The sequence below is a fragment of the Hydractinia symbiolongicarpus genome, chromosome 10, assembly GCF_029227915.1.
Source record: "Hydractinia symbiolongicarpus strain clone_291-10 chromosome 10, HSymV2.1, whole genome shotgun sequence".
Taxonomy (NCBI): Eukaryota; Metazoa; Cnidaria; class Hydrozoa; order Anthoathecata; family Hydractiniidae; genus Hydractinia; species Hydractinia symbiolongicarpus.
In genome coordinates, this window is record NC_079884.1 from 9,444,137 (window position 1) to 9,469,890 (window position 25,754).

At 31.7% G+C, this 25,754-nt stretch overlaps 2 protein-coding genes across 10 annotated transcripts in view; both read right to left on the reverse strand.

Moving 5' to 3' along the window:
- Positions 1-25,754, reverse strand: part of LOC130662715 (centriolin-like) — a 44,151-nt gene that overhangs the window by 2,901 nt on the left and 15,496 nt on the right. For 4 of the 9 annotated variants that reach the window (XM_057461626.1, XM_057461624.1, XM_057461632.1 and 1 more), the window contains exons 17-35: positions 25,114-25,209; positions 24,169-24,285; positions 24,023-24,082; positions 23,597-23,704; positions 23,417-23,524; positions 23,035-23,097; positions 22,796-22,954; positions 22,628-22,708; positions 21,672-21,747; positions 21,243-21,344; positions 19,611-19,828; positions 19,473-19,535; positions 19,323-19,367; positions 18,232-19,162; positions 17,910-17,993; positions 17,000-17,060; positions 16,849-16,909; positions 6,685-6,761; positions 5,294-5,389 (exon numbers count right to left, since the gene is read on the reverse strand). In XM_057461626.1, the coding sequence (XP_057317609.1) occupies positions 19,097-19,162; positions 19,323-19,367; positions 19,473-19,535; positions 19,611-19,828; positions 21,243-21,344; positions 21,672-21,747; positions 22,628-22,708; positions 22,796-22,954; positions 23,035-23,097; positions 23,417-23,524; positions 23,597-23,704; positions 24,023-24,082; positions 24,169-24,285; positions 25,114-25,209 (1,362 nt within the window). In that variant the 3' untranslated portion in view covers positions 5,294-5,389; positions 6,685-6,761; positions 16,849-16,909; ... (1 more) ...; positions 17,910-17,993; positions 18,232-19,096. The remainder of the gene's footprint in view (positions 1-5,293; positions 5,390-6,684; positions 6,762-16,848; positions 16,910-16,999; positions 17,061-17,909; positions 17,994-18,231; positions 19,163-19,322; positions 19,368-19,472; positions 19,536-19,610; positions 19,829-21,242; positions 21,345-21,671; positions 21,748-22,627; positions 22,709-22,795; positions 22,955-23,034; positions 23,098-23,416; positions 23,525-23,596; positions 23,705-24,022; positions 24,083-24,168; positions 24,286-25,113; positions 25,210-25,754) is intronic. The other 5 variants (XM_057461630.1, XM_057461628.1, XM_057461631.1 and 2 more) reach the window with 3 other exon arrangements.
- LOC130662721 (uncharacterized) lies at positions 8,568-13,098 on the reverse strand. The gene is made up of 7 exons (XM_057461639.1): positions 12,542-13,098; positions 12,229-12,411; positions 11,991-12,136; positions 11,657-11,828; positions 10,697-11,419; positions 9,941-10,272; positions 8,568-9,707 (listed from the first exon to the last, which is right to left on the reverse strand). The coding sequence occupies exons 1-7, from the start codon at positions 12,906-12,908 to the stop codon at positions 9,432-9,434; spliced, it is 2,199 nt and encodes a 732-aa protein (XP_057317622.1). The 5' UTR covers positions 12,909-13,098; the 3' UTR covers positions 8,568-9,431.

The window sequence follows — 25,754 nt, forward strand, 5'->3', positions numbered from 1 at the left end:
ACAGACAAACCGAAATACAATCTTCAATAACGTATAATATACTTGAACTAGCTCGCAAAACAACAGTCTAAATGAATTTTGCTTTACTGTAATTGCATACGAGCTAACCACAAGCATAATAGTAAAATAGTTAAAACCCGCCCAGACATGTCCGAGCTCGAAGAGACACTGATTGTCAGACTATATATGAATAAATGTTATTTTTATAAAGAGAATTGCAAAAAAATTAAATGCATATTTAATCATATTTATTCACCAAAAACACAACAAAGCAGGTCACAAAATAATTACGTGGATGTGCACTGGGAAGGAATTTGTTGACAATTTGTGTATTCCTGTGAGGAAAACATCAAAAGACCTAGTGACGAACTAAGTTGTATTAACCTACGTGTTTTCGCATATACATGTGAGCAATTTGCTTGAAACTTACTTTTGTTTTTTTACTGCAGCTATGATGTGTTAACAAAAAAAATTGTTGATAAATAGATTATGCTTCAAAAAATGTTCTTGTTCATATTATACCAGAATCAGCTTTAGCATGATTTGCTTGTACAGTGTTGAAATTTAATTTCAATCCAAGCACTCAATCGCATTATTGTTTGTTGTTTGTGAGAAACTTCTTACACATTTAAATTCTTCGTTTATGGGAAATTGCCTTCATGAAAATATAGACTTTATTAATAAACTAAAATGTCTGCTTCACAAGCAAAAATAACGGTTGATATAATACATGAGATATAGTGACGTCAAAAGTCTTCAAAAGGGACAAAGATAGTCAGTATTACGTCTCCCTGCAAACTAGTAATAGCAAACTTATAACTGTACGCCCCAATTATCAAAAATAAATCCTGTAACTATTACTTTCTCTTTTTATAACTTTCAATGACTGCAATCTGCCACATGGTGGTACGTACATCTACCTATGGCAAAATAATGACAGCAAAAACTTTATTTTATACAGAGATAAGTCTGTGATTTTGCACTTCTATCTCTTATATTAATAAGCTAAGTTAGTGAACTATGATATATCTGTGTGTTTTTTTTCTTTGTTTGCTTAAAGATTTTTTAATACACAATTTTTGAAATAAGGTGCAAGTTGCGAAGTTGGAAACACATCCTTGCGAGGATGTGTTTCCAACTCGTAGCTAACTAAAATAATGGTCAATTGCAACGTCACAGATTTAAACTTCGTACCTAAACTCTCTAAGTACTTGGAAGTCATCTAAATGACATTTCAGGTCAAAATTGGTATTTTTTTTCAACAAAATTTGGCACAGGTAACAAAAAAATTATGCTGAACATAATAGTGACATCATAATTTTGATTTTTGTCACTTAAATGTCATTTTAGGCCAAAATTGGTCTGAAAATTAAAACTACTTTATTTTTGACAAAATTGGACAAAGTTAACAAAAAAGTATGCTGAACATGATGGTGACATCAAAATTTTGATTTTTTGTCACCTAAATGTCATTTTAGGCCAAAATTGATCCAAAAAATAAAATTACTTTATTTTCGACAAAAATTGGCAAAGTTAACAGAAAAAGTATGCCGAACATGACAGTGACATCAAAATGTTAATTTTTGGTTAACCAAATGCTGTTTAAGACCATAAATGTTTCAATCGCGCGAATTTCAACCATGAATGATAGGCTGTATTTCTTGTTAGCAGAAATGTAGAATTGGGTCGCATTTTTGATATTTCATAGTTGTGCATTTTTAATAGCGAGATAGTTTAAGCAGCGCCTGCATCTTGTGTATTTTTTAAAAAGATAAGTGTTGAGAAGCTTTATTTAACTAACTGGTAAAGTAAATGTGTTTCCACCAAAGTTTTCCAAAGTGAATGTAGGCAGAGTTAAGTTCTCCTCAAATGCCTGGAAAGTAGTCTGCTAAAAATGAGGGGGCGATCTCACAAATCATTTTTGAAAAATGGTGTAGTGCGTAGTGCGTAACAAATAATATTGTCCATCTGAATAGCAGAATATGTTGTGTCTAACTTCGTAACAGAAATCACAATTTGACAGACAGCTTTTTGTAAACTTTATTCGCGAGGTTGTTTGCGTATATCATACGTCTTGTTACAAATAATTGAAAACTTCTGCTAATAGGTTAAATGAAGCCTGTGTAAGAAGCATCATAATGGAATGAAAGACTTCAGCAGTGAAGTAGGAAGATATTGACCATTTGTAAATGAATGATTTCAAAATAGTTAGGTGGAAGTGTAGCACCAGTCTGAGAGAAAAAAAAGAGTTCGGATGAGTTAAGAAGCAGGTTAGGTATTCCTAGTATTAGAGATAACTATCAAGATAAGAAGATTGAGTGAGTTGGAGGAAATTGAGGGAAAAGGATAATTGGTTAAGAAAGATATGTCCTGGTCTAAGGCCGATGTTAAGCAGAAAACAATGATAAGTATCAGTATCAGTATAAAACATTTTTCCAATGCATAAACAGAATATCATAGCATTTACAGTGTCTACATTGCCTTGTGAACAGTGTATGTCACTTGATATTATTAACCTTATCGCATATTCCAATGAGATATGTTGGTCTGGGTTGTGAGTATACTCAATGCTTTCTGAAAAGCCCAAGGAGTACAAACCAACCAACCCATCACCAACGAACAGTTTGGCAAAGGTGGGTCAGTGCTGGCCTTAACAGTATCATTAACTTATTCCATGCAAGGAAAGTTATCGTCCCTCCCTGAGTATTCAAGACTTTTACCTTAAAAGGAACTCCAGCATCTAAAAAAGAAGTCATGATCTAATGCAAATAAAAATAATTGCAAAAGTTGTTGTATGAAACTGTCCAATGGCTATGTGAAAAATAGAATTATAAGGACTGAATGTATAAAGGAGTAGAAGAATAAAATGTTTATTTTTATCAATAAGTTATGCTATCTTATGTATCTCATTAATCTTATCATGAATTCATCCCACATAAAAAGTTGTATCACACAATAGAATACTGAAACATGTTCAAATACAAAAACACTAGAAATTCTAGGAAACTAAGAGGTATGACTATTGCAATTTTCTCTATTAAATTTATTTTAAAATTTTTTAAAAATACCATATCAAAATATACACTGTCCTTGGATATAAAATATCATTTCCTTTTTTAGTTTCATGTATTAAAAAAAATTCCTAAATTAATCACCTATGTCAGAAGTACTGGGTACTAAGTTTTCTCTTTTTTCAGCACATTCTAGAATGCTAAAAGCGTTTGTTTTAAGAAATACAAGATTTTATGACAAAAAATATTTTCAGGAACTGTTCTTGCTATGCTAGGAGAAAAGTACATCAAGGCTAACCAAAACTCTTAACTTCAATTCTTTTAATAAGAATGTCCATGCTACAAAAATTTCTAACCACAAATAGATACTTATTATAATCGATCTCCGCAAGAATTAGGGAATTTTTTGGTTAGCCAGAAAGTGCGTTAATTATGTGTTAGGAAAGTTGTTGACTTGTAATATACCTTGGGGATAAAATTTAGTGGAAAGAAAAATAAGGCCAATTGGCAAACTTGGTTGGAATGTAATTTGCTGGAAAAACTTGCAAGCTTGTTTGTCTCTTTGTAAATCAGACAACTTATCTACATAATGATGCAAGAAAAAAGTTGTCTAATGGACACCCAAAATTCTTTGATCTTTTTGCTACACTGTTTTAAAATTTTATTCTTATCCTGTTTTTTGTGTGATTTCACAAAAGTTTTAATTTTAAAAGTTTTTTATACAGCCACCACTTTTAATGTTCCTAAATACAGTTTTTTAGTTTTAAATATATGCATTGTCTATTCATTAAAAATTTAATTATTCGTGCCTTTTTAAAGAAATTAACAAAAGTAATAGTTAATTTTAGGCTGTTTTGTAAATGGGTCATTTGTTTGTTGACTACTGTATCCCTGCGTTTCAGTTAAATAATCAAAAGAAAATGAAAAAAGTATTTACATTTATTTCTTGGTGGATTTTGTTTAATTTTACCATTACCATTAAAAAAATGTTAAAATTAGGTGTTTGAGCCTATTTACAGCTTCTCCTTCTAAATCATTATTGCTACATAATGTATTTGACAAAAACCCTACTTTGTTTTCCTTTCAAAATTTTCTAAGCTCAGATGTAAAATGTCCTTCAATTTTGTCAAATATCAGCCTAAATTTCCTAATAAACAAGGTTCTAACAAAAACGAAAGATGTAGTTTTAAATGCCTCATTGCCTATAAGTGGATCTTTACTGGGATTTTCAAGCTTTGCAGAGTCGTTTTCTCATTATTTTAAAACAAAATATGACGATTTTTAAGCTTAGCAGGGTCGTTTTTTGTCATTTTAGAATAAAATTACTGCGATTCTATATTTATCTGTTTGTGTAACAGTTTTTGTCTTTTTAAATTGCTTCCATGCCCCAACAGGAATTCATTAAAGTTTTCTATCTTATCCATATTTCATATTTGTTACAAAGAGTAAATTTTGCAAGAAATGGAGATAAAAATAGGAATAACAATTTTTTTTAAATATGCCTATTTTTCAAAATACGAAATTCATATATTTTAGAAATAAAAAATATAAAATGCGAAGTTTGTATTTTCAAAAATACGCGTATTTTATATTTTTAGAAATACAAAAATTCTGTATTTCATATTTTTGAAATAAATGAATAATAAAGTGATTAGAAAGCATCACAAACATTTATTTTTTCATTTTTAAGAAGAAAAAAAAAAACGAATCAAATCATCACAAAGAGGTTATGTTTGTTTTAGTTCTTTTCCACACACAGATTATAGTGATGAAATGTTGTGGTTATCATCCAAGTCATGGTAAAAAAGTTTCATACAGGATAAAAGTTGCTTGTTTATATTTTTTCCCTTTTTAATACTAATAATGTGATTTTATATTTTGACTTAAAAAATGACTATCAATGCAGGACACTTAGTGTGTATGATATTAAACATGCATAACATACCTCTCCCATTAAATCTGTAATCTCAAAATCTGCCTTGGTTCTTCGTATATTTTTTTTGATAAAACTTGAAATTAGTGAGTTTTATTCTTAACTTTTTTACTGTTGTAATTTTTTTTCTCTTTAAGAGATCTTTCTGTTATAGATAGTCCCCATCCTTAATTGTTATTAAACAATGGCTAATATATTTTTCTACACAGTCCTTAAAAACACTTTTAATTTATCTTGCTATATTGCACATGTCAGAAAAGAATGAAAGTAAAAAAAGGTTAAAAAAGAAAACAGGAATGGCAAAGTTTTGACTGCTTGTTGTCTTTCTTTACTCATTCTTCTTACTTACATCTCTATTTGATGCATTCTTTGTGCTTCCACGTACCTAATTTGTTAAATAGTTGTAGATGCCAGCCACGGATATTCTTTTGATTTACAAAAAATTCTGAAGAAAAACATTTTACATATCTTATTAAGTCCTTAAAATTGGGAATTTTTTTCTTCCCCTAATCTTCTACAGTTGTCACTCACTTGATTTTTCAGGCTGTTGTCTTAATCTCTTTTGTCAAAACTATTAAATATCTTAAGAAAGTTACAGTATTATGTAGCTGAACTTCAGGGTTATAAATGCTAAAAAAACCTGTAGTTTTTGTTTTATTTGTTTGCAGAACTCCGGGCAGGGATGTTATGAAGAATCAACAAAACCCAGGGTTTTAACCCTAAAAAACCAGTATCGTAATGCTTTCAAAAAGCTTCAGACATTTAATAGAATTACTGATTTTTAGAGGAATGTCTCCTCCATGCCTGACCGAATTAAATCTGCCAAAATTTATTTTCTCTTTGTTGCCAGTTTTTGTAAAATTTTCATGTGACTTTTTGTCTAATGTTATGGTTATTATTTTGAAGTAGTTGTTAGCCTGAGGAAAAGTCCATGTAAGTATGTAAAATAACGAAAAAACATCGCTTTGAAGCTTAAAAATTGTCCTATTTACTTAACAAAAAAAATCAATGCATTTTGTTTTTAGATGCAACTTAGAGCCGCCAAGTTTTGTAAGTTAAGAAAATAGGTCTGCAGATACGTAATAATAGTCATATTTGATCGTGAAATAGCGCAGAAGTCATCATACTTTGTTTTTAAAAACTTCAACGTGTTCCCGTAAACGGTAAACATCATCAAAAATGGGATACTACAAAGCTTAAAAATATCACTGCATTTTGAACATAAACTAAAATTGTTCAAAATTATATTTAGTCACCAGTTATCTTTGTATTATAAAATTCCTGTTTGTAATGCTCTATAGCAAAATTGATCACTTCTACTTTAAAATTATAAAATTTTGTATAACACATTCCAAAAATATGAATTCTGTATTTTACACTTAAATTTAAAAATACGAAATTCGTATTTTAAGAATACGAAATTTGTGTTTTTAAAAATACGGAATTCCTAGAGAGTAAGTAAAACTCTCTAGGAATTCCGTTATTTTAATCTTAAGCAACATTAAACTTTGTTCAGAGTAAAAAAAGCAGCTTGTGAAGAAGTATAATTTCATCAAAAAATACATTTTTCATGCAGCTTCTATGAGTTAAGTGTTTACAAATATAGGAAATTTCGTTTGCTTCTTTAATTCTGTTAGAACAATTACTTTTCCCAACAATTAACAATTACTACATAATACATTCTATTGCATAGTGAATTACATTTCTCCATAATTTTTTTTTGAAACTCTAGAAACTTACCAGGTTCTTTTCTGTTTTAACTTTAGTTAAAATAACAACAATATGGAACTAATTTTTATCTGGCTTCTGTTGAAGAACTAAAAAGAATAAAAATAGAAAAAATGGGTAAACAAAAATTATTTTAGGGCTTGCAAAATTACTTTTTAATTGCAGCAAAATAAGTTTAACACATTTTGTTGGGCTCAGGAAGTCAAGTGGAGAGGAGGTTCAGTGAGATTTGTGGAAGGTAGGAGGGAAGGTATAAGCTTTTCTGGATTGGTAATAGTGATGGATATTGAGGAGTTAGCATAGTCGTTGCAGAGAAGTGGGTAGTGGGTAAACGTAATAGATGTTATGCGTGTTAATAGTCGTATTATAGTGACAAATTTTTTGATAGGTAATAGGATTGTCACTTTTCTGTCAGCTTATGCTCCACAGTGTGGACTCAGTGAGGAAGATAAAGATAATTTTTATGATGAATTAATAGCAGTCACATCAAAGTTTGGAGACACGAACTTGTCATGGTGGCTGGCGACTTTAATGGCATGTTGAGAAGTCGTTTGAAGGTCATAGAGGTGTGCATGGAGGCTATGGATTTGGGAGCAGAAATAAGGAGGGGGAGAGATTGCTTGAGTTTGGAATGGCAACGAACATGGTGGCTTGCAACACACCATTCAGTAAGAGACAGAGTAGGCTGATAACATAAAAGTCAGGTGGTAGTAAAACACAGATAAATTACTTCCTGGTTAGAAAGACAAGAAAGTGGTGAAGGAATTGACAATTATATCGGGGGAAGAGTGTGCTTCCCAGCATAGGTTGCTGGTTTGTGATATTATCTTGAAGAGTGCTAAAGAAGCCAAGGAAAAGTACAGGCCCCGCCGTAACGTCTGGCAGCTGAAAGAAGAGGTTGTGGCAAGAAAATTTAGTGCAACAGTTTAGCAGTTAGCCCACAACGGTAAATCTGATAGTGACAAGGTTGAAAGTACTTGGACTACTTTGAAGAATTGTCCTCTAGAAGCTTCTGATGATACCCGTGGGTGGACAAAAGGACCAGCTAGACATAGACACATCTGGTGGTGGAATAATGAGGTTGACCAGTGTATAAAGGAAAAGAGGAAACTTTGGAAAGAGTGGAAGTCAGGTGGTAGTGAAAATACTTACTTATAACCTAAGGGTTGTGTTCGTACAGCAGTGTAAAAGGGAAAAATCAGAAGCAGACAGAAACAGATTTGCAGATGTGTTAAGAAGGGAAGACCAGCACAACAAGGTATTCAAGATAGCAAAGCAAATGAAGAAGACTTTTCAAGATGTTGTAGGTGAGAAGTGTATACGTAATGATGAAGGTATTTTGGCTAGCACAGAGGAGGAGAAAACAATAGCTTGGAAGAATTATTATCAGAGGTTGCTTAACACTGAGTTTGATTGGGATGAGGATAATTTGTCTGATGATGATGTTGTAGAAGGGCCAGCTATGCAGCTCAAGAAAGAATGGGTAGTGGAGGCTATTAGGAAATTGAAGATTGGCAAAGCTGCAGGAGTATCAGGTAGAGTGTTGCAGAGATGGTAAAAACATCTGGATATATTGGAGTTGAGCTTAATACAAGTCTTGCTAATCAGATTATGAAGGATGGTGCTATTCCAAGTGAGTGGCAGTCGAGTGTAATAGTGAATTGTTTCAAGGGCAAGGGTGATGCATTAGGAAGAGGTTTTTATAGATGTTTGAAGTTGGTTGATCAAGTAATGAAAGTTATTGAAAGAGTGATTGATAAGTTACTTAAAGAGAGAATTGATATAAGATGCAATTTGCTCGGGCAACTTACGGACAGTCTCCAATTATTTCGGGTAAAACACGGGTATACCGCGTTTTATCATAATCGTCTACCGCGTTTTGCTATCTGACGTGCTTTTTGTCGTTTCAAGTTTGTGAAGAAGACAAGAAGGTGCCGCCATTTTTGTGTTTTTGTGTTGACAGAAATGGTTGGTTGTACCATACATTTGGCTGTTAAGGTATTTGTGATCACGCAGTAAAAACAAGGTTTGTAATATTATTTATTCTATATATTTGAAATTTTCTATATTCTATTTGCCTATAGCTACCTGTCAAAATTATATATATAGTAGCTATAGCAAAAGCTAGCTATATATTTCTGGAAGTGTTTACCTAAACTTTGTAACTGTCAGAGCTATACATAGCCTTTCTGGCTGTTATATACATAGATATATACATAGATAGATATATACAATATAAAAACAGTTAGTCAAGAAATTAAACTGTTTATGTAGTTCTTAGATCACTGCAGATTACTTAGCTAAATAGTTGTGGGTGCAAATCCTACCTCTGTACGAAAGAGTAGCTTAATTAGAAAAGCAGTTTAGCTAGTATTCTCTTGATTTAGGGTGCAGATATATAACCCACATAATGGATTGTAAAAATGGACCTTTTTAAGACTGTTAGCTAGCTAGCTATTTCTTCTAAGTTTTGCACAATACAAGATTATTGCGTATTAAGCCCGTCAAAGCAACAACAAATACTTTGATATCTTTTTAAAGGTATTAATTTCCTTCTCGTGTTGTTCTTGTTTTTTCGTTTGTGCAAAATGATGATCCACAATAATATAAAAATACATTTCCCATACGAAACGTATCAGAAAAAAAGTTTTGTATATATATATATATCAAATGTTTTTATTTTAGCTAGCTCTGGCTAATTTGTTGAAAAATATGCTTCTTAAAATTTAAAAGCGCATATTGATCCTTTTGCTGAAAAACTAAATATTTGTCCATTGTTCAAGAATTTTTTTGGCGTGGTAATTTAATTTATATTTCTCCATGTAAATTTTATTTGATTTAAGCTCTTCTGTATTCGGCATCTTAAAATTTTTTGCTATGAAGGAAGGTTGCTGTTCTAATGTGATATCTATCTCCATTTCTATCTCTTCATTATTATCATGTGATATATACGCATTATCATATTCTGCATTATCATCATCAGCCATCAGTTTGATATTACTTGTTATGTTTGCTTTTGGATTTGTAACGCCAGTCTGAGAGTAAGAAAGAGTTCATATGAGCTAAGAAGCAGGCTAGGTATCTGTAGAATTAAAGATAGATGTTGTCCAGATATAAGTAGATTAAGTTGGTTAGGACACTTGCAAGAATGAAGGAGGATAATTGGGTAAGAAAGTGTAGAAATAGACTTGATACAGAGGAATTTGAGTTGGGGGCTATTAATATACCCATCCTACAGACAGTAAGCCAAGAATGACGTATTACTTACTTCTTCAAGTGCCTTGCATTCTATTAAATCTCCATTTTCGTCGAAAGTATTTATCTTTGTGATTGGCAATTCAATACCACGATCAACGCATTTCTTCCAACAAGCTTCTACATCTTTTGCTACTGATTGCAGGTTGTCTTGTTTGAAATTTGTCATCAAAGGCCCTTCAACTCTGAAATCATCATCCTCTTTTCCATCATGAAATATGATAATATCATTTTCTCTATGCCACCAAACACCATTACCATAGAGCAAAAAATCTGCAATTCTTTCCAAGTGTGCCTGATATTTCCGTAGAGGTAAGTTAATGTTAAAACAACTTCTTTTCTCATCTGAAAATTCAAAAAAGTTTATTTCGAAACAAAATGACAATCATACACTTTTTATCACATGTTAAAATTTTAAACAAAATTAGAAAGATTAATGTTTGAATATCAAACCAGACTTTTTATTAAATCAAGCACTTCAAAATATATTTAATTATCACATAGAACAGCCTTTCTGTTTCAGTTTATTCCATGACGACAGAACATTGCCTACGTAAAATGACATTTTCCTGTTTTGCGTTGGCAAACTCGTGTTCGACATTTGCAATTTATATTTGTTTTGCGGCCAAATGCTGCAGTACACAAATAACAGTTAAATATTTGCCAATGTGAATTGAAAACTTTTGTTTTCATGTGGACATTCGTCTCAGCAATTTCTGAATGCCAACATGAATTAGAAAGCCAGTAGAAACAGATATTTTAGACTTACCAAGTACACTCTCTGAAAATTTCGATATTTTAGATGTGTTAGTTGATTTTCTAGAACATTCTTTGGCAATAAATTTCTGTTCAGCTTGAATACGGATGATGCTATTATCACGTATGGATTCTAAGGATCTGGCTGATGTTCTCAAACTTATTTGATTAATTTTGCTGAATAGCTGTTCTTCATTCTCTGTGTGTAAGGAGCTTGGTGAGATAATTCTCGATACTTCTGCTAAATGTGTTGTCAAGCCATGATAATAAATGCCATAAAGCTTTTGTGTAGACATTGACTTTAAATTATGCCCAAACAGATCTTGGCACAACATGGCATGCTGGAAACTAATATTATGTAATCGTAGAATAATTCGTGGGGACCTTTTTTGGGATTTAAGATATGATAACCGAACTAGCTCCATCAATGTGTACAACAACTCTTTGATTTCCTTTCTGCAAGTGCTTTGCATTGATTGGTAAACAACTATTGATGACAGCCGATAGTCAGATCCTCTCACCTTGTCCTTCGAACCATATGTGGCATCTAGGGACTGTTGAAAAATTTTATTCTCTTGAGGTGTCAACACTTCATGCAAAACATCCCACAAATTCTTGATATGTCCTTTACAATCATGCAGTGGTTCAATCGGCATCACTTCATAATTAGCAAGATTCAAGGACTCCATTGTACTATGTTCATTTCCAAAGCAAAGAGCTGGAACACGGATAATTCCTTTAAAAAAAATTGTTGACTGAATTTATAAATTTTAATGAGTGTAATTTTGAAAATAAAATCAGAATTGTTTTTATGCTTTTCAATTTTCCTCAACATATCTGATTTTCTTTTGCTTTATTTGTAGAAAAATTTTCAGACAAATATCAACTAACATCAACTTATATAAAACTTTTGCGAAAAAGGCCAAAATTTGCAAAAGTTATTTTAGTTTATCAAAAATAAAATAGCCCTAACCTGTCAAATGATTTTTTAGTAGCTGTTCAAGGTCCTTTTTGTGCAACTTTTGATGAACTGGTAAGTCACGGTCAAGGTTTCTGTAATTTACTTCAAGACCCAGTTTCTCCACATTGAGTTGTTGAAATGGAGACACAGCTTTTTGTTGTTGTCCTGCTGGGCCTGATATTACCTAAAATAATCAAAAATAGTTAGTTAAAAATAGTTAATGTTATGTAATAGAAATCTATAAATTTGTCATTCATATTTTGTTTCATTTACCTGGAATAAATAATTTTCTATACTTTTTGTCAAAATTACAAATAACGAACAACTTATTTTGAAATTTATGTACCTTCTTCCTTCTTTGTTCCAAGGACACTATTTTGTTACTGTAGACATGGGCTATATCTGTAAATCTTGATTTTTTGCATCCACAAAGACAGGGAAAGTTTCCACCATGAGAGTTACCACTCTCGTATTGTATTTCAGGATGGTCACCTAAAATATAAATGAATTCCTGTTATCCTTTTTTAAATAAATTGTTGCATTATGCAGATTAAACTTGTGTGAATTGAATTCCATCAACATACCATGAAAAAACCTTATCACATCAACCACTTTCTTATCATTGACAATTAATGGGTCAGACAATTTTCTAATGTCATTAAGTCTGGTTTCGACATATGAAAGCTTCTCTGCAATGCTATCCTGGGCAAAACCAATAATATAAACGGATGGACGCTCCACAAGTTCTTGAACATCATGACAAATTCCTAAAATTTAATTTAGCGAACATTATTAAGTGGCATTTAATGTCTACTATCAAAGTAAAAAAAGTAAATATTTTTGATTTTAGATATCTAGAATTTTGGTGATCAATAACAATACTTCTAAATGACATACCTGTTTTTGCATACATTTCCTCATCTGTATAAAATAACTTGTCATCGTAAACAACTTTGACAGTCAATAGTAAATGGCCAGCACTCAAAAGTGATGCATGATCAGACCATAGTATGAAGTATCTTGTCAAAGCACCTTTTGGATTTCTCATAATCCCCAAACTTTGATGTTCTTCAAAAATCTTTCTGCGAATGTCACTCAGTGGTATACAACGACCAGATACTGTGAATTCTTCATTGAAAATCACTCCATTCTTTATCACAGCTTTTTTATATTTTTTTGGCTCAACCAAAGATCCTAATAGAATATCTCCAGATTCAATCTTCTTCAGTATCTCCTCTTTTATTTTTTCAAATGTAGGGGGCATAGGAACCGACACTCCACTTCCATCTGTAAAAAATGAAATGTTCTCAATATCTCTCTTTCTGAACAAGGAATGTTAAGTTGATTGTACAAACGCTACGATATATACATCCTCTTTTTGTATAATACATATTTCTAAAAGTATTGTGAAGATGCAATGTGTTTTAGGTAAACATTGTTCTACACACAGAAATCTACTGTAACACTTGAAAGAATTTAAGAATCTTTTGCTATAAATTATACAGATTTGATGACAAGACACAATGTTGGAAGCGTACATTATATATCAATTCTTCTTTTTTTTAGGTACTCACCTGGAAACTTTTCATATTTTCGACGATATTTGCATGGGTTAACAAAATTGTTTGCAAATTTTGATAAATCAACACCGTTATCTTCGAGAAATTCCTTAACAACTGTATTTCCAGTAGTTCCAGGTATATGATATTTTCGGGCCAAGTCAGAGTAATTTATCTGCAAGAGGAAATAAATCGATGTGTCACACAAGTTATTTTTTTGTTCAAAATTGGACAATGATATAAATGGCAATGTGTTCAACACAAATGTTAACAGATACATGAAGATATACCTTACTACCAACATCCATTCCTAACACTTCTTCAAGTAGAGCATGACGATCGAAATTTAATTTGTTTGGATCTGGACTATGTCGTTTTTTCTTGATTGGTGTGTCATCTACGTCTTGATTTTGTTGTAATTTTGTCCGCCCTATGGTTAGAAACAACTCCTTAATATATTTTGTTTAAAATAATTTTTACAGTTTTTAGTTTAGTCAATAATGATTTGCGAGACTGAATTCTACGAACCTAAGGTTTTATTTATTTTTGCTATTTTTTTTGCATTTATTCACACAGCAACTTATTTTCATAACATAGTTTTAATTATTTCTGCGTGTTAATTTCGTGGGGTTATATACTTCATCATGATATATGTTGATTGCTTATTTTTTCATTTTAATATTTGTTTATATATATATATATGCGTGTATATAATTATTTATAAATTTATATTCAAAAAATGCAACAATAAAATAATACCATTCAAGAAAAACCAGTGCCTGTAGGTGAATGGAGATACAGTACAGGTGAAAGATTAAAATTAAAAAATATATATAGCTATACCTATCATTCTTTTAATTGAATTTTCTTTACTTTCAAAGTATTGAATCGATCTTGATTTTTTGTAGGAAGCTTTTGATTGTCTGATGCCAAAGATTGTGTCTGTTGCTTTATTTTCACCAAAACATTTTTTTTCCAAGGATTTTTTTATTATTTTATTCCGTTCTCTAAGCTCTTTCTTTTTATCAGACTTGGACTTCACTTGAGCAATATTAGCTGATTTGACCTTTGTGAGAACCTTTGTGAATGGAGTGTCATATATACTGTCCCATTTTGAGTTGATACTATTAAGTACAGATTCTGCCGTTGTTTTCATATATGACATGTCAGTCTTTGTTTGAGGAATTGTCAAATTTATGGTGATTGGATGAACTGGTGTTGTGTTGATACTGTTTGGAGTAGTAATCGTTGATATGTTGTTATATGTTACATTTACAGGTGTGGACGTATTATTTGTTGTAGTTGGAGTTTTATTATTCGTACTATTTACAGTGTTTGATATATCTGTTAATGGTTTTTTAACATTGTTGATTTTTTTTGTTCTGTGTGATGTTGAAACAGGAAATGTATTTTTATTTTTTTCTAATAAACTGCATGCTTGACATGCATGTATAGTATGCCTAATCTTCTCATTATCTTTGAGTTTCTTCCAATTGTCTTGAGAAAAATCATCTAGGTATTTTTCCCTTACTTTACCGTTCCACTTTTTTTTTCTCACAAACGCAGTAAGTTCCTTGGACTTTCTGTCAAAATGATTTTTCGTTATGGATACATCAGGAAACATCGCCATAAAATTTGAAAAACGCAAGTCACAGTGATGATGACTTATATTTTTCATCCCATTCAATACTTCAGCACGCATAAAAGCGCATTCAAAAACGTTTGCCATGATATTCGTTATTCGTTCTTACTTTATTCCACAAAAAAAATTTCCCGCTGAAGCTACCATATTTATGTTTTTCTTTTCCCGCAGTTTTTGCGCGTCTTTTAATATAACGGGAAAAAAATCCGACACCGTAGTAAAAATGACGTCAAAGTACTGAAAATGACGAAAAATCAAAGAAAACGTCGTGTTTTACAGTTCGCACCACTTAGGGGTATGTGGCGTCATCGGATATTTTTTTAATCCACAGATAATATGTCGACGACTTAAAAAAAAGCCGTTTATAGTTGATCGCGTATTTATTTATATGGGTTTTACCGAATTAAAAAGGTGAATAAAATCACGAAAGCGAGGCTATATCGACTTAAATACAACTAAAAAATTTTAAACAGCTTTTTTTCAAAAATCGATCCTTCACCTGAACGAATAAAAAAAACCAGGATGTTTTATTATCAGTCAGGTTGGTGCGCTTAGTAAAACCACGTTTTGGAGACTGTCCGTAAGTTGCCCGAGTGGTTGTGTTCCGGGGCGTGGCACTACAGATGCAATATTTTTACTCAGACAGCTTCAGGAAAAGTATTTGGGAAAGAGAAAGAATCTCTATTTTGCCTTTATAGATTTAGAGAAAGCTTTTGCCACGTAAAGTTACTTTGTGGGCTATGAGAAAATTAGGTATGAATGAGTGGCTAGTTACGATGGTACGGTCTATGTACAGCAATGCTAGAAGTTGTGTCAGGATTAACGATTCAGTTAGTGATGAATTTAGTGTAAATTTTGGTGTACATCAGGGTTCTGCACTTAGTCCTTTGTTTTTTGTTCTAGTCTTAGAAGCACTGTCGATGGAGTTCAGAACAGGTTGTCGATGGGACTTATTGTATGCAGATGATTTGGTTCTCATAGCAGAATCGATGGAAGAATTAGTTGAAAAGTATGAGAAGTACAAGAAAGGACTAGAAGAGAAAGGGCTAAGGGTGAACACAGCAAAGTCTAAAGTCATGATTAGTAGCCAATTGTGACCTTGTAGTTGGAAAGTGGCCTTGTGGAATTTGCAGGAAAGGGGTTGGTAGTAACTCGATTTTTTGTCAGACTTGGAAGCATTAGGTACAAAAGAAGTGCAATAGCATTGGTGGAAGGTTAAGAGCTCACATTCAGTTTGTATGCAAGCGTTGCAAAGGTGAGATTATAGAGAATGAAGTATTTCCAGCTTTAATGATGTACAACAGTGGCTCGTTAGAGATAGTTGAGAACTTCTGTTACTTAGGTGATATGTTGGGCAGTGAAGAGGGTGTTGGAAGAAGTGTTGCTTGCAGGATAGGTTCTGTTTGGTAAAAGTTCAGAGAGTTACTTCTTTTGTTAACTAGCAGAGTCTTGTCAGGTGAGGTGAAAGGTAGATTGTATGAGGCCTGTGTAAGAAGTGTGATGTTGTACGGTACAGGGCAGTGGGCAGTGAAGCAGGAAGATCTTGACCGTTTAGAAAGGAATGATATGAGAATGGTTAGGTGGATGTGTAACGCTAGTCTGAGAGACAGAAAGAGTTCAGATGAGCAAAGAAGCAGGCTAAGTATCCGTAGAATTAAAGATGTTATCCAGATAAGAAGATTGAATTGGCTGGGGCACTTGGAAAGAATGGAGGAGGATAATTGGGTGAGAAAGTGTAGAGACTTGATAGTTCTCGGGGCAAAGCCCAGAGGCACACCGAGAAAGACTTGGGAGGAGGTTATAAGGACAGACTTGATACAAAGGAAGTTGAGTTTAGATCTAAACCAGTCTAGATCAGATTGGAAGAGGGCCATTAATATACCCCGTCCAACCCATGCTAGCATGGAAAACGAATGTTAGGCCGAGAATGATGATAATGATGATGAGTTTACTCAGATTCAGACCCCTGTAAACATTACTGCAAAACAAAACAATACCTGTACCTTATTTTTTGTTGCAACAAACTTTCACAATCTTTTTCCAAACAGATTTTTACTTCTCCATCTAAGACAAAACAATGAAAAAAATACTCAAAATCGTATCAGTCTTTTTGAATTAAGCTGTTTTTAATTATTTAAACTTAAAATGACGCACCATGGAATTCTTATCTTTAAAGTTGACAATTCAACAGAGTTATACACTGTTGGATGAAGGCCTATCAATAACAAGAATATAATAAGCTGTGTATGTTGAAATGACGTGGTCTGATAAAAACACTATTATATGGTCAAAATGTTCATATTACACTTTTTTAGGGCTTAATTTCCCTTTATTAAGCACCCATACTTAATACACAAAACAATTACTACATAAATGACCAAAGACTGATTCAAAATTTGCAGAGGGTCTAAAAATTAGAAACTCAAAATGCCTCTATAAAACTGTTGATATTTCCCAGTAAAAATACAAAATTTATGAACGATATAGCACAATAGAGCAAGCTATATTTGAAGTAGCTCAATCCACATATGAATTAAAACCAACCAAGATTATGAAAGTGCACGTGACCAGATGGCTTACACACGGAGAGTCCTTCGTAATTATCTGCCAAATATTTGAGCCCTTTGCATTGGATAGGATATTTAGTCAGAGGTGACGGCAAAGCTAAAGGGCTACGGGATCAACTTTTACAGCAGAATATTCTGTGCATGTTGCTTCTTCTATCGGAAGTGTTGAGTCCTATCAATAAACTGTCGAAATATCTTCAAACCAGCATTCTTTTCTATTGCTTCGTATCAGTGAATCATTAAAGAGAATCAATACAGAGAATCTATTTTGGACGCTAAAATAAGATGTCCCCAAAATCAGTATACCAATGTCCAAATTGACCTGGATCAGCCCCTGATGACTAAATAAGCTTATTAAAATATTTCGTAGGAACACTTTCCTAGTAAAGATACATCAAAATTGATGCAAAAGCTAGTACCACATTTAAAGTGTATCGAAATGAGTATACATTATTCTCTCTAACTTTTATGAAATATGAAAAAAATTATAACAAAACCTTTGAATTTACAAATGTTTTTCCACTGTCACTGCATGGAGGGTTGTTTGTGCTGATAACAAAATTCAAACATTCAATGATGCTCTAAAGAAAAATACGAACAACTTGCTAAATTAATCTGGTAAATTATTCTGGTGTTAAAATACCTTGAAATAAAGGCAGTACAAGTTTAGAAGTGAGACATTGCATAATTTCTCATGCTAAAATTTAAGTTGTTGGTAAATGTTCATACAGATTCTAATTGAGAAAATTCCTGTAAATTGTTATGAGTAACCATCTCCTTTCTGATTAGAGATCTTAAATCCAATAACAAATTTGTTACCGTTTTACCACCACCATTAGGACCAGTGAACAATGTCAAAAAAGCATTAAACTGAACTGACGAAGGTTAATTGTAGGGAAATCCTCTAACACCCTTGAAATCTAGGGATTTAAGAACAACAGCCATTTTCAATGTGTTAAGATTTCTCTATTATAAACAAGAACATATGAGCTGTAACAATTGAGAAGATAAAAAGAAAAGTGTATACCTTTCTATGATGTGACCATAAAAAAATGAAATAAAAGACATGTATAATATAAAACACTGAATAATTTTACCCAGCTTTTTATACACAACACATGTTAAATTTAAGTCAAATCAAAAAAGCTTTAAACACATGCAAATTATATTATTTATAAGTAAAACCTATTTACAAAATAAATAACAATTAAAATATAAGTTAGATTATATCTACAATTATTCTTTGCAGTCAATCAAGCAATGGTTTTGTTGACAAGTCGGTTGGTCAGTCAGTAGATCGATCTGTATGTCGAATAATCAGTCAGTTGGAATTACGAAATCAGGGTTAAAAAAAATCCTTCTTTAATATTATTCTGATGACAAATATGAGCAACAGCAAAAAAAATAGTATAGCTTTATCACACATCATAAAAATATTAAATTATTATATTAAATTCTAAAAACTAAATTTTGTTCTACCTAGAAAATGTAATAATAATTTTAGTTTGAGTAATGCCATAATAAAGATTGTGTTGTCAGTTAGGCAGAAAAGAAAAGAAAAGAGAAGACTTTGTTCTAATGCTCAAGGAGTAAAGTTTTTTCCTCTAAAGTTTTTTTAAAAACTGTTGTTACCGTGTTTGACAGATTATGGAAGCAGTGAGATTAGGACTATTAAAAATAATTGCTACATGTGACTAGAGTATCTGTTAGAGTAACGAGACATTGAATGTTCAAGAACAGCATCTCCTATCTAAAAGGAAAAAACAAGACAAAATATAAACAAGCACAGAATAAAAACAGACAGTTGGTGGAGCATTTTGAGGTTAGTCAATATATTTTGCTTAGTCATTAGAGAAAATATTTTAAAACGTTGAAGTTCAGAGATAGAGAAATCAGAAAAAAACTTCTACCTTAGACTCCAATCGATTCAATTCCCATCGTAACTCATCTCTACTCTATAGTAAAAATTAAAAAAAGCCCTTGAAACAAACTACATAGACGAAATCAAAAGTGTCAGTATCTATTTCATATCAAAACATTGCAATAAAATGGGTCCTAACCTTTGATAATTTTTTGAGCTTATCATATATAATCGATTCTGGAAGAAGATTCCCACTCTCATCCTTAAAAAACATAATCACAGTATAAGTAGAATAACACACTTAGCATTTAGGTTGTGCTTAAAACCAAGAACATACATAAGTTGCGTGCTGTTTGATATTACAATACAGAGGATTTCCATTGACGTCATCTGTATTTTGGTCATAAAGGAAGTGCTGATGAAGTCTTGCATCACTTGGTATTTGATTGGTTGTGTCAACAGGTATTTTTGTGTCTGATTTACATGGTGTGATGTAATGATGTATAATATCATGATAAATTGGAGTAGATGCAGCAAATGGGGGATACGAAATTCCTGCAGTAAAAGAAGTTTTTGTTGTTAGTATTCTTCCAGTAAAAGAAGTTTTTGTTGTTGATATTTCTGCAGTAAAAAAAGTTTTTTGTTGCTGAAATTCCTGCAGTAAAAGACGTTCTTGTTGTTAACATTCTTGCAGCAAAATAAGTTTTTGTTGTTGAAACTCCTGCAGTAAAAGAAGTTTTTGTTGTTGATATTCCTGCAGTAAAAGAAGTTTTTGTTGTTTATATTCCTGCAGCAAAAAAAGATTTTATTTTTGAAATTCCTGCAGTAAAAAATGTTTTTGTTGTTGATATTCCTGCTGTAAAAGAAGTTTTTTGTTGCTGAAATTCCTGCAGTAAAAGAAGTTTTTGTTGTTAATATTTCTGCAGTGAAAGAAGTTTTTTGTTGCTGAAATTCCTGCAGTAAAAGAAGTTTTTGTTGTTGATATATCTGCAGTAAAAAAAGTTTTTTGTTGCTGAAATTCCTGCAGTAAAAGAAGTTTTTGTTGTTGATATTTCTGCAGTAAAATAAGTTTTTGTTGCTGAAATTCCTGCAGTAAAAGAAGTTTTTGTTGTTGATATTTCTGCAGTAAAAAAAGTTTTTTGTTGCTGAAATTCCTGCAGTAAAAGACGTTCTTGTTGTTAACGTTCCTGCAGTAAAATAAGTTTTTGTTGTTGAAATTCCTGCAGTGAAAGACGTTCTTGTTGTTAACATTCCTGCAGTAAAAGAAGTTTTTGTTGTTTATATTCCTGCAGCAAAAAAAGATTTTATTTTTGAAATTCCTGCAGTAAAAAATGTTTTTGTTGTTGATATTCCTGCTGTAAAAGAAGTTTTTTGTTGCTGAAATTCCTGCAGTAAAAGAAGTTTTTGTTGTTAATATTTCTGCAGTGAAAGAAGTTTTTTGTTGCTGAAATTCCTGCAGTAAAAGAAGTTTTTGTTGTTGATATATCTGCAGTAAAAAAAGTTTTTTGTTGCTGAAATTCCTGCAGTAAAAGAAGTTTTTGTTGTTGATATTTCTGCAGTAAAATAAGTTTTTGTTGCTGAAATTCCTGCAGTAAAAGAAGTTTTTGTTGTTGATATTTCTGCAGTAAAAAAAGTTTTTTGTTGCTGAAATTCCTGCAGTAAAAGACGTTCTTGTTGTTAACGTTCCTGCAGTAAAATAAGTTTTTGTTGTTGAAATTCCTGCAGTGAAAGACGTTCTTGTTGTTAACATTCCTGCAGTAAAATAAGTTTTTGTTGTTGAAATTCCTGCAGTAAAAGAAGTTTTTGTTGTGGATATTTCTGCAATAAAATAAATTTTTGTTGTTGATATTCATGCAGTAAAAGAATTTTTTCTTGTAAGAAGTTTTTGTTGTTGATATATCAACTCTTCCATTTGTACACACAAGGACACATAAAATCCTTCTGCTCGTGAAACTATGACCTTGCATACCTGATTTCCTGTCATGAAACTGGCTTGCTTTTATACTTTGCAGCTCATGTTCTTTTAATTGTAACTGATGCAAAAGCTCAGCTATTTCTCTTCTTTGTATATCTGTAAAATAACAATTTTCCATAAGCTAGCATGTATTAAATTGATCCTACAGGCATCGATCCCAGAAGGGAATATTCAAACACAGGTGGGATGGATTTCAACTGGTTACACATTAAATTAACTTTAGTACAACTGCTGTATACCATAGGATGAGTAAATATATACCATTATGAAATCATTGTTAATGTCAGTATGTATGACATTAGCAATGTTACGTAATAATTTTAAAAGTTTGGATTATATCAAATTATTCTGCACAGCTCCCCTATTGCTACAAAACTACACTCCAGACTAAATATGATGAATTTTTTGAAGAATAATTCATACCAATTATATTTCTTGGAACATTTGAGCAATCAAGTTCTCTATCCTTATCAATTAAAGATTCTTTCAGTGACTGAATCTAAAAAGACATACTGTATTCATGCTATTGACTGTATAAATGTGATGCTCTCTAGAAAAATCGACCATTTCTATTTAAAATTCGTATTTTTAAAACAATGGAATTCTGTATTTCGTATTTTTAAAAATACGAATTGCGTATTAAAAAATACGCATATTTTTTTAAAAACTGTATTTTGTATTTTCAAAAAATACGGAATTCGTATTTAAAGATACGCCTTCGAAAATGATGAGAAAACGTCCCGACGAAGCTTTAAAGTTGCCGTATTTCATTCTCAAATGACAAGAATAACGAGAAAACATCCCTGTGAAGCTTTCAAATTGCCGTATATCATTCTAAAATGATAAGAAAACGTCTCTGTGAAATAATTGAGCCAATTTAAAGCCTATTAAAATAAACTTGTAAAATTGAATAATTTTTCTATTCAGTTTATTTAACCACTCATTTGATACACATAATTGTTTTAAAAATAAGAAACTTGTATGTTCTACCTTTAAAAATAGAATTTTGTATTTTCTATTTTTAAAAAATTCGAAATTCGTATTTCATATTTTTAAAAATAGAATTGCATATTTTTAAAAATACGAAAATTTGTATTTCGTATTTAAAAAATATGCGTATTTTAAAATACGAAATCCGTATTTTTTAATACGAAAAGAGAAGTGGTCAATTCACAAATGCTCCTAAAGTATCACAATAAATTTTACTTTTTCATATTATTCTCTGGAAATAAAGACAAAGAAATGCATTGATTAGGGACCAGTGAAAACCATTTTCAGTATGTCTTCCTTTGGCATGTTTTGTTTCATTAATTGTTACCATAACTATTACAAACAATAAAGGCTAGGATGCAATACTGCTACTATAAAGCAGAAATTACCTGTTCTATTGCCTTCATCAAAACTGGTTCAAGATATTGACTGTCAACTTTGTTTGGCGTTTTATTCTTAGCATCTAGTACCTGTTAAATGACATCAACAACACTAAATTTGTTTGTTCCTTGTATAGTAAAAGAAAAATAAAGAAATGCAGTAAGAACTGTTAATACCTGTTGAAGTAGACTATTAAGTCTTTTTTCGAAACTGTCGAAAGTACCATCCAATATCTGATTTGTTTGAAACGAATTGTGCATATCATGAATCAATGATTTGATATCCTTTAATTCTCGAAGTATAGTACCAATATCTTCTTTTTTAATATCAAAATTCTAAAAAGAAGAGGGAAATATTTTTTAAAATAATAAAAATGAAAAGTTCTTTTGCGATGCGTTTATATTTGCTTTCATACTTGTAGCCGACTTTCAACACCATGCAAAACATCGTCAAATGTATTTACATTTGAGCCTTCCCTCTAAAATATATGAGATGTCATTTAAACTTAATACACATAATCTATTGGTGATAATAGTAATTCTGAATAAAACAGTTTCGTTTTTAGAGGGGGATGTACATAAGTTTTTTGTCTTTACTGAGGTATTAAACTGTATTTATTTGGCTAACTTTAATATTTAATTTACTTCAAATTCAACTGAATCAAAATTATTATAGGGATGCTATACTACAAATAATTAATTACCCACCCAGCCATATTAATCCCTGCAATTAATTAGCCACTCACCCATATGAATGCACAAATGCTTCATGAAAAAATTTTCACATTTTCAACTCACCTCTGTATAAAAATCTTTTCTAAGTGTATCAACATAAGTTTTAGTAAACCTAAGCTCTTCCAAAACTTTTTCCATCTCATCATCATAGTCTTTGTCCTTCCGGGTAAGCTAAGAACAGAAATATTATGTCAGCAAAAACCCAAAAAATGTAATGCATCTTAAAATGAGCAACTTCCATACAACGTCTTGTGTTTGGTTTTTAATTCTCTTTGTTATGTCCTGCCAGTATTTTGTTTCTTCTTTTGACTTGGCAAGTGAACGGCGCACATCCTTATTTTCTTCTTTTAACTAAAAATGTAATAGAATTATTTCGAATAAAAAAATTTTTAAGCAGGAAAAAATCACCAATGCAAAATGCTATTTGCGAACCTGCTTTGTTCACACATCTGCATTGGCGCCGTAAACTACAGTGCCAACAAGACTTACAAAGGCTGTAGAAAAAAGGAAATAAAAGTCCCCTGAAGACTTTCATGTCCTGTATTAGAGGGACAGAAGATATTAATTCCAGATGCTACTGATCTTCATCCTCAACGTCTTCGAATAAACCTGGTAATTGATATTATGCATTGATGAAGTTTGTAGTAAGCAAGTGAAATTTACACGAACCTTCTTTATCTCATCATGGAACATTACATCCCTACCACTTGTACTCTTTCCACTAGAACTCTAAGGAATAAAAACATACCAGAGACTCATAAGAATAAAATCTTAAAAATTGAATAATGTGGAAGAAGAGAAAATGAAATTCTTACCTTTTCCATAAGTTTGCGAATTTGCTGAGTTGATCTTTGATTCTGTTTTTCCAATACTTCAATTTGGTGTTTCAATTCATTTGCAATGTCATCATATTCTTTTAGACTTACCATGTTCTAAAACAACAAAAAATCTATAAAACAAATTTCCACTTATATGAAATGCACCAGCCATCTAGCTTGGACTATTGGGGCCTTTATTTATTCTTATACTAATTACCACCATCATTATTAGAAATTTTCCTGTTTTCTTAATGAACAGTCATTCTCATTCTCATATTTCCATCTAAACAACTCAGACCTTTCTTACTGCCCTACTCTCACTCCCATACAATCCAAAGTGACTATACTCTATACTTGACTGGTTGACAGATATTCTCCAAGCAGCACTACCCTAGTAATGGCACTTTATTAATATCCTTTTTACTAATTAAAACATCTTTTAATTACTAATAAATAGCCATCACTGTATTATATTGATTTCCTTAATGCTATTTTTCTTTAATTTGACTTCCATACTACCATACAAACTGCACCTTAGCTCTTGACTTTTTTTCACATACCACTACATTTCCAGTCAACCCAATGCTTATAAGTTTGAAAAAATATGGAATTACACATGGACAATGGCAGGTATCAGATTCTTTCTCTCAAACATTCTCAAACTCTTCCATAGTCTTGGCTACAGAAACTAAATCTTAATCAGGAACAAACAAATACAGACTTAATGTTCACTACAACTTGTTCTACGAAGTACTTAACTACATGAATTTGGTTTGAAAGTTGTGTTAAAATCTAATGAATCACATCAAATTCCAAACATCCTGTGCTGATTCATACATTACATTATTGTCAAAATTTTTACGGCATCTATAGTTGACAACACAAAAATACAGGACAGGGTGAAGACACTAGCATCATGAAAAAGGGTTGCTTAGATTTTACCTTTGCATCGTTTCTTCTTTGCTGCTCCTTTAAGTCATCCAAAGCATGTTTCATCACTCTTTCATTTGATTCTTTGAGATCTACTTCATGCTTTAGCTAATATAATAATTATATGTTTATTCTTTGACCTCTATATAATTAGTTGCCATGTTCAAAAATTCATCAATGTTATGGCAGCATTTTGTGGCATAAAACTCCTTCCCCAGTAAAAACAATATTGGTATGTTATGCTAATAGGAAGTTTTATTGATAAATATTTGAAAATAACTAAATAACTACTGTATTTCGTATTATAAAGATTTATCCAGTATGTTGTAGGGGTAAGTTTAATGTACAGTTATATGTTTCAAAAAGAACAAGTTGACAAAAGGAACAAAAATTAACCTCAAGTGAAATTTGTGAAGTGAAGCCACTCTAACAAAAATCTACTTTCACCACTAAATAGAGCTTAGAGAGGATGAAAAAATTGTATTATTATGTCAAATTTACTGGCTGCCTGCCTAAGACATCTGTTAAATGCTGAAAAAACGGTGTTTCTGGGTTAAATTTGATTTAAAAATAGTTTTAACATTTTTATCCTAAATAGAATCTGTATAGAGTAAATGCAAGGCAAATGTTTTCAAGTATATCCGAATTTTCCT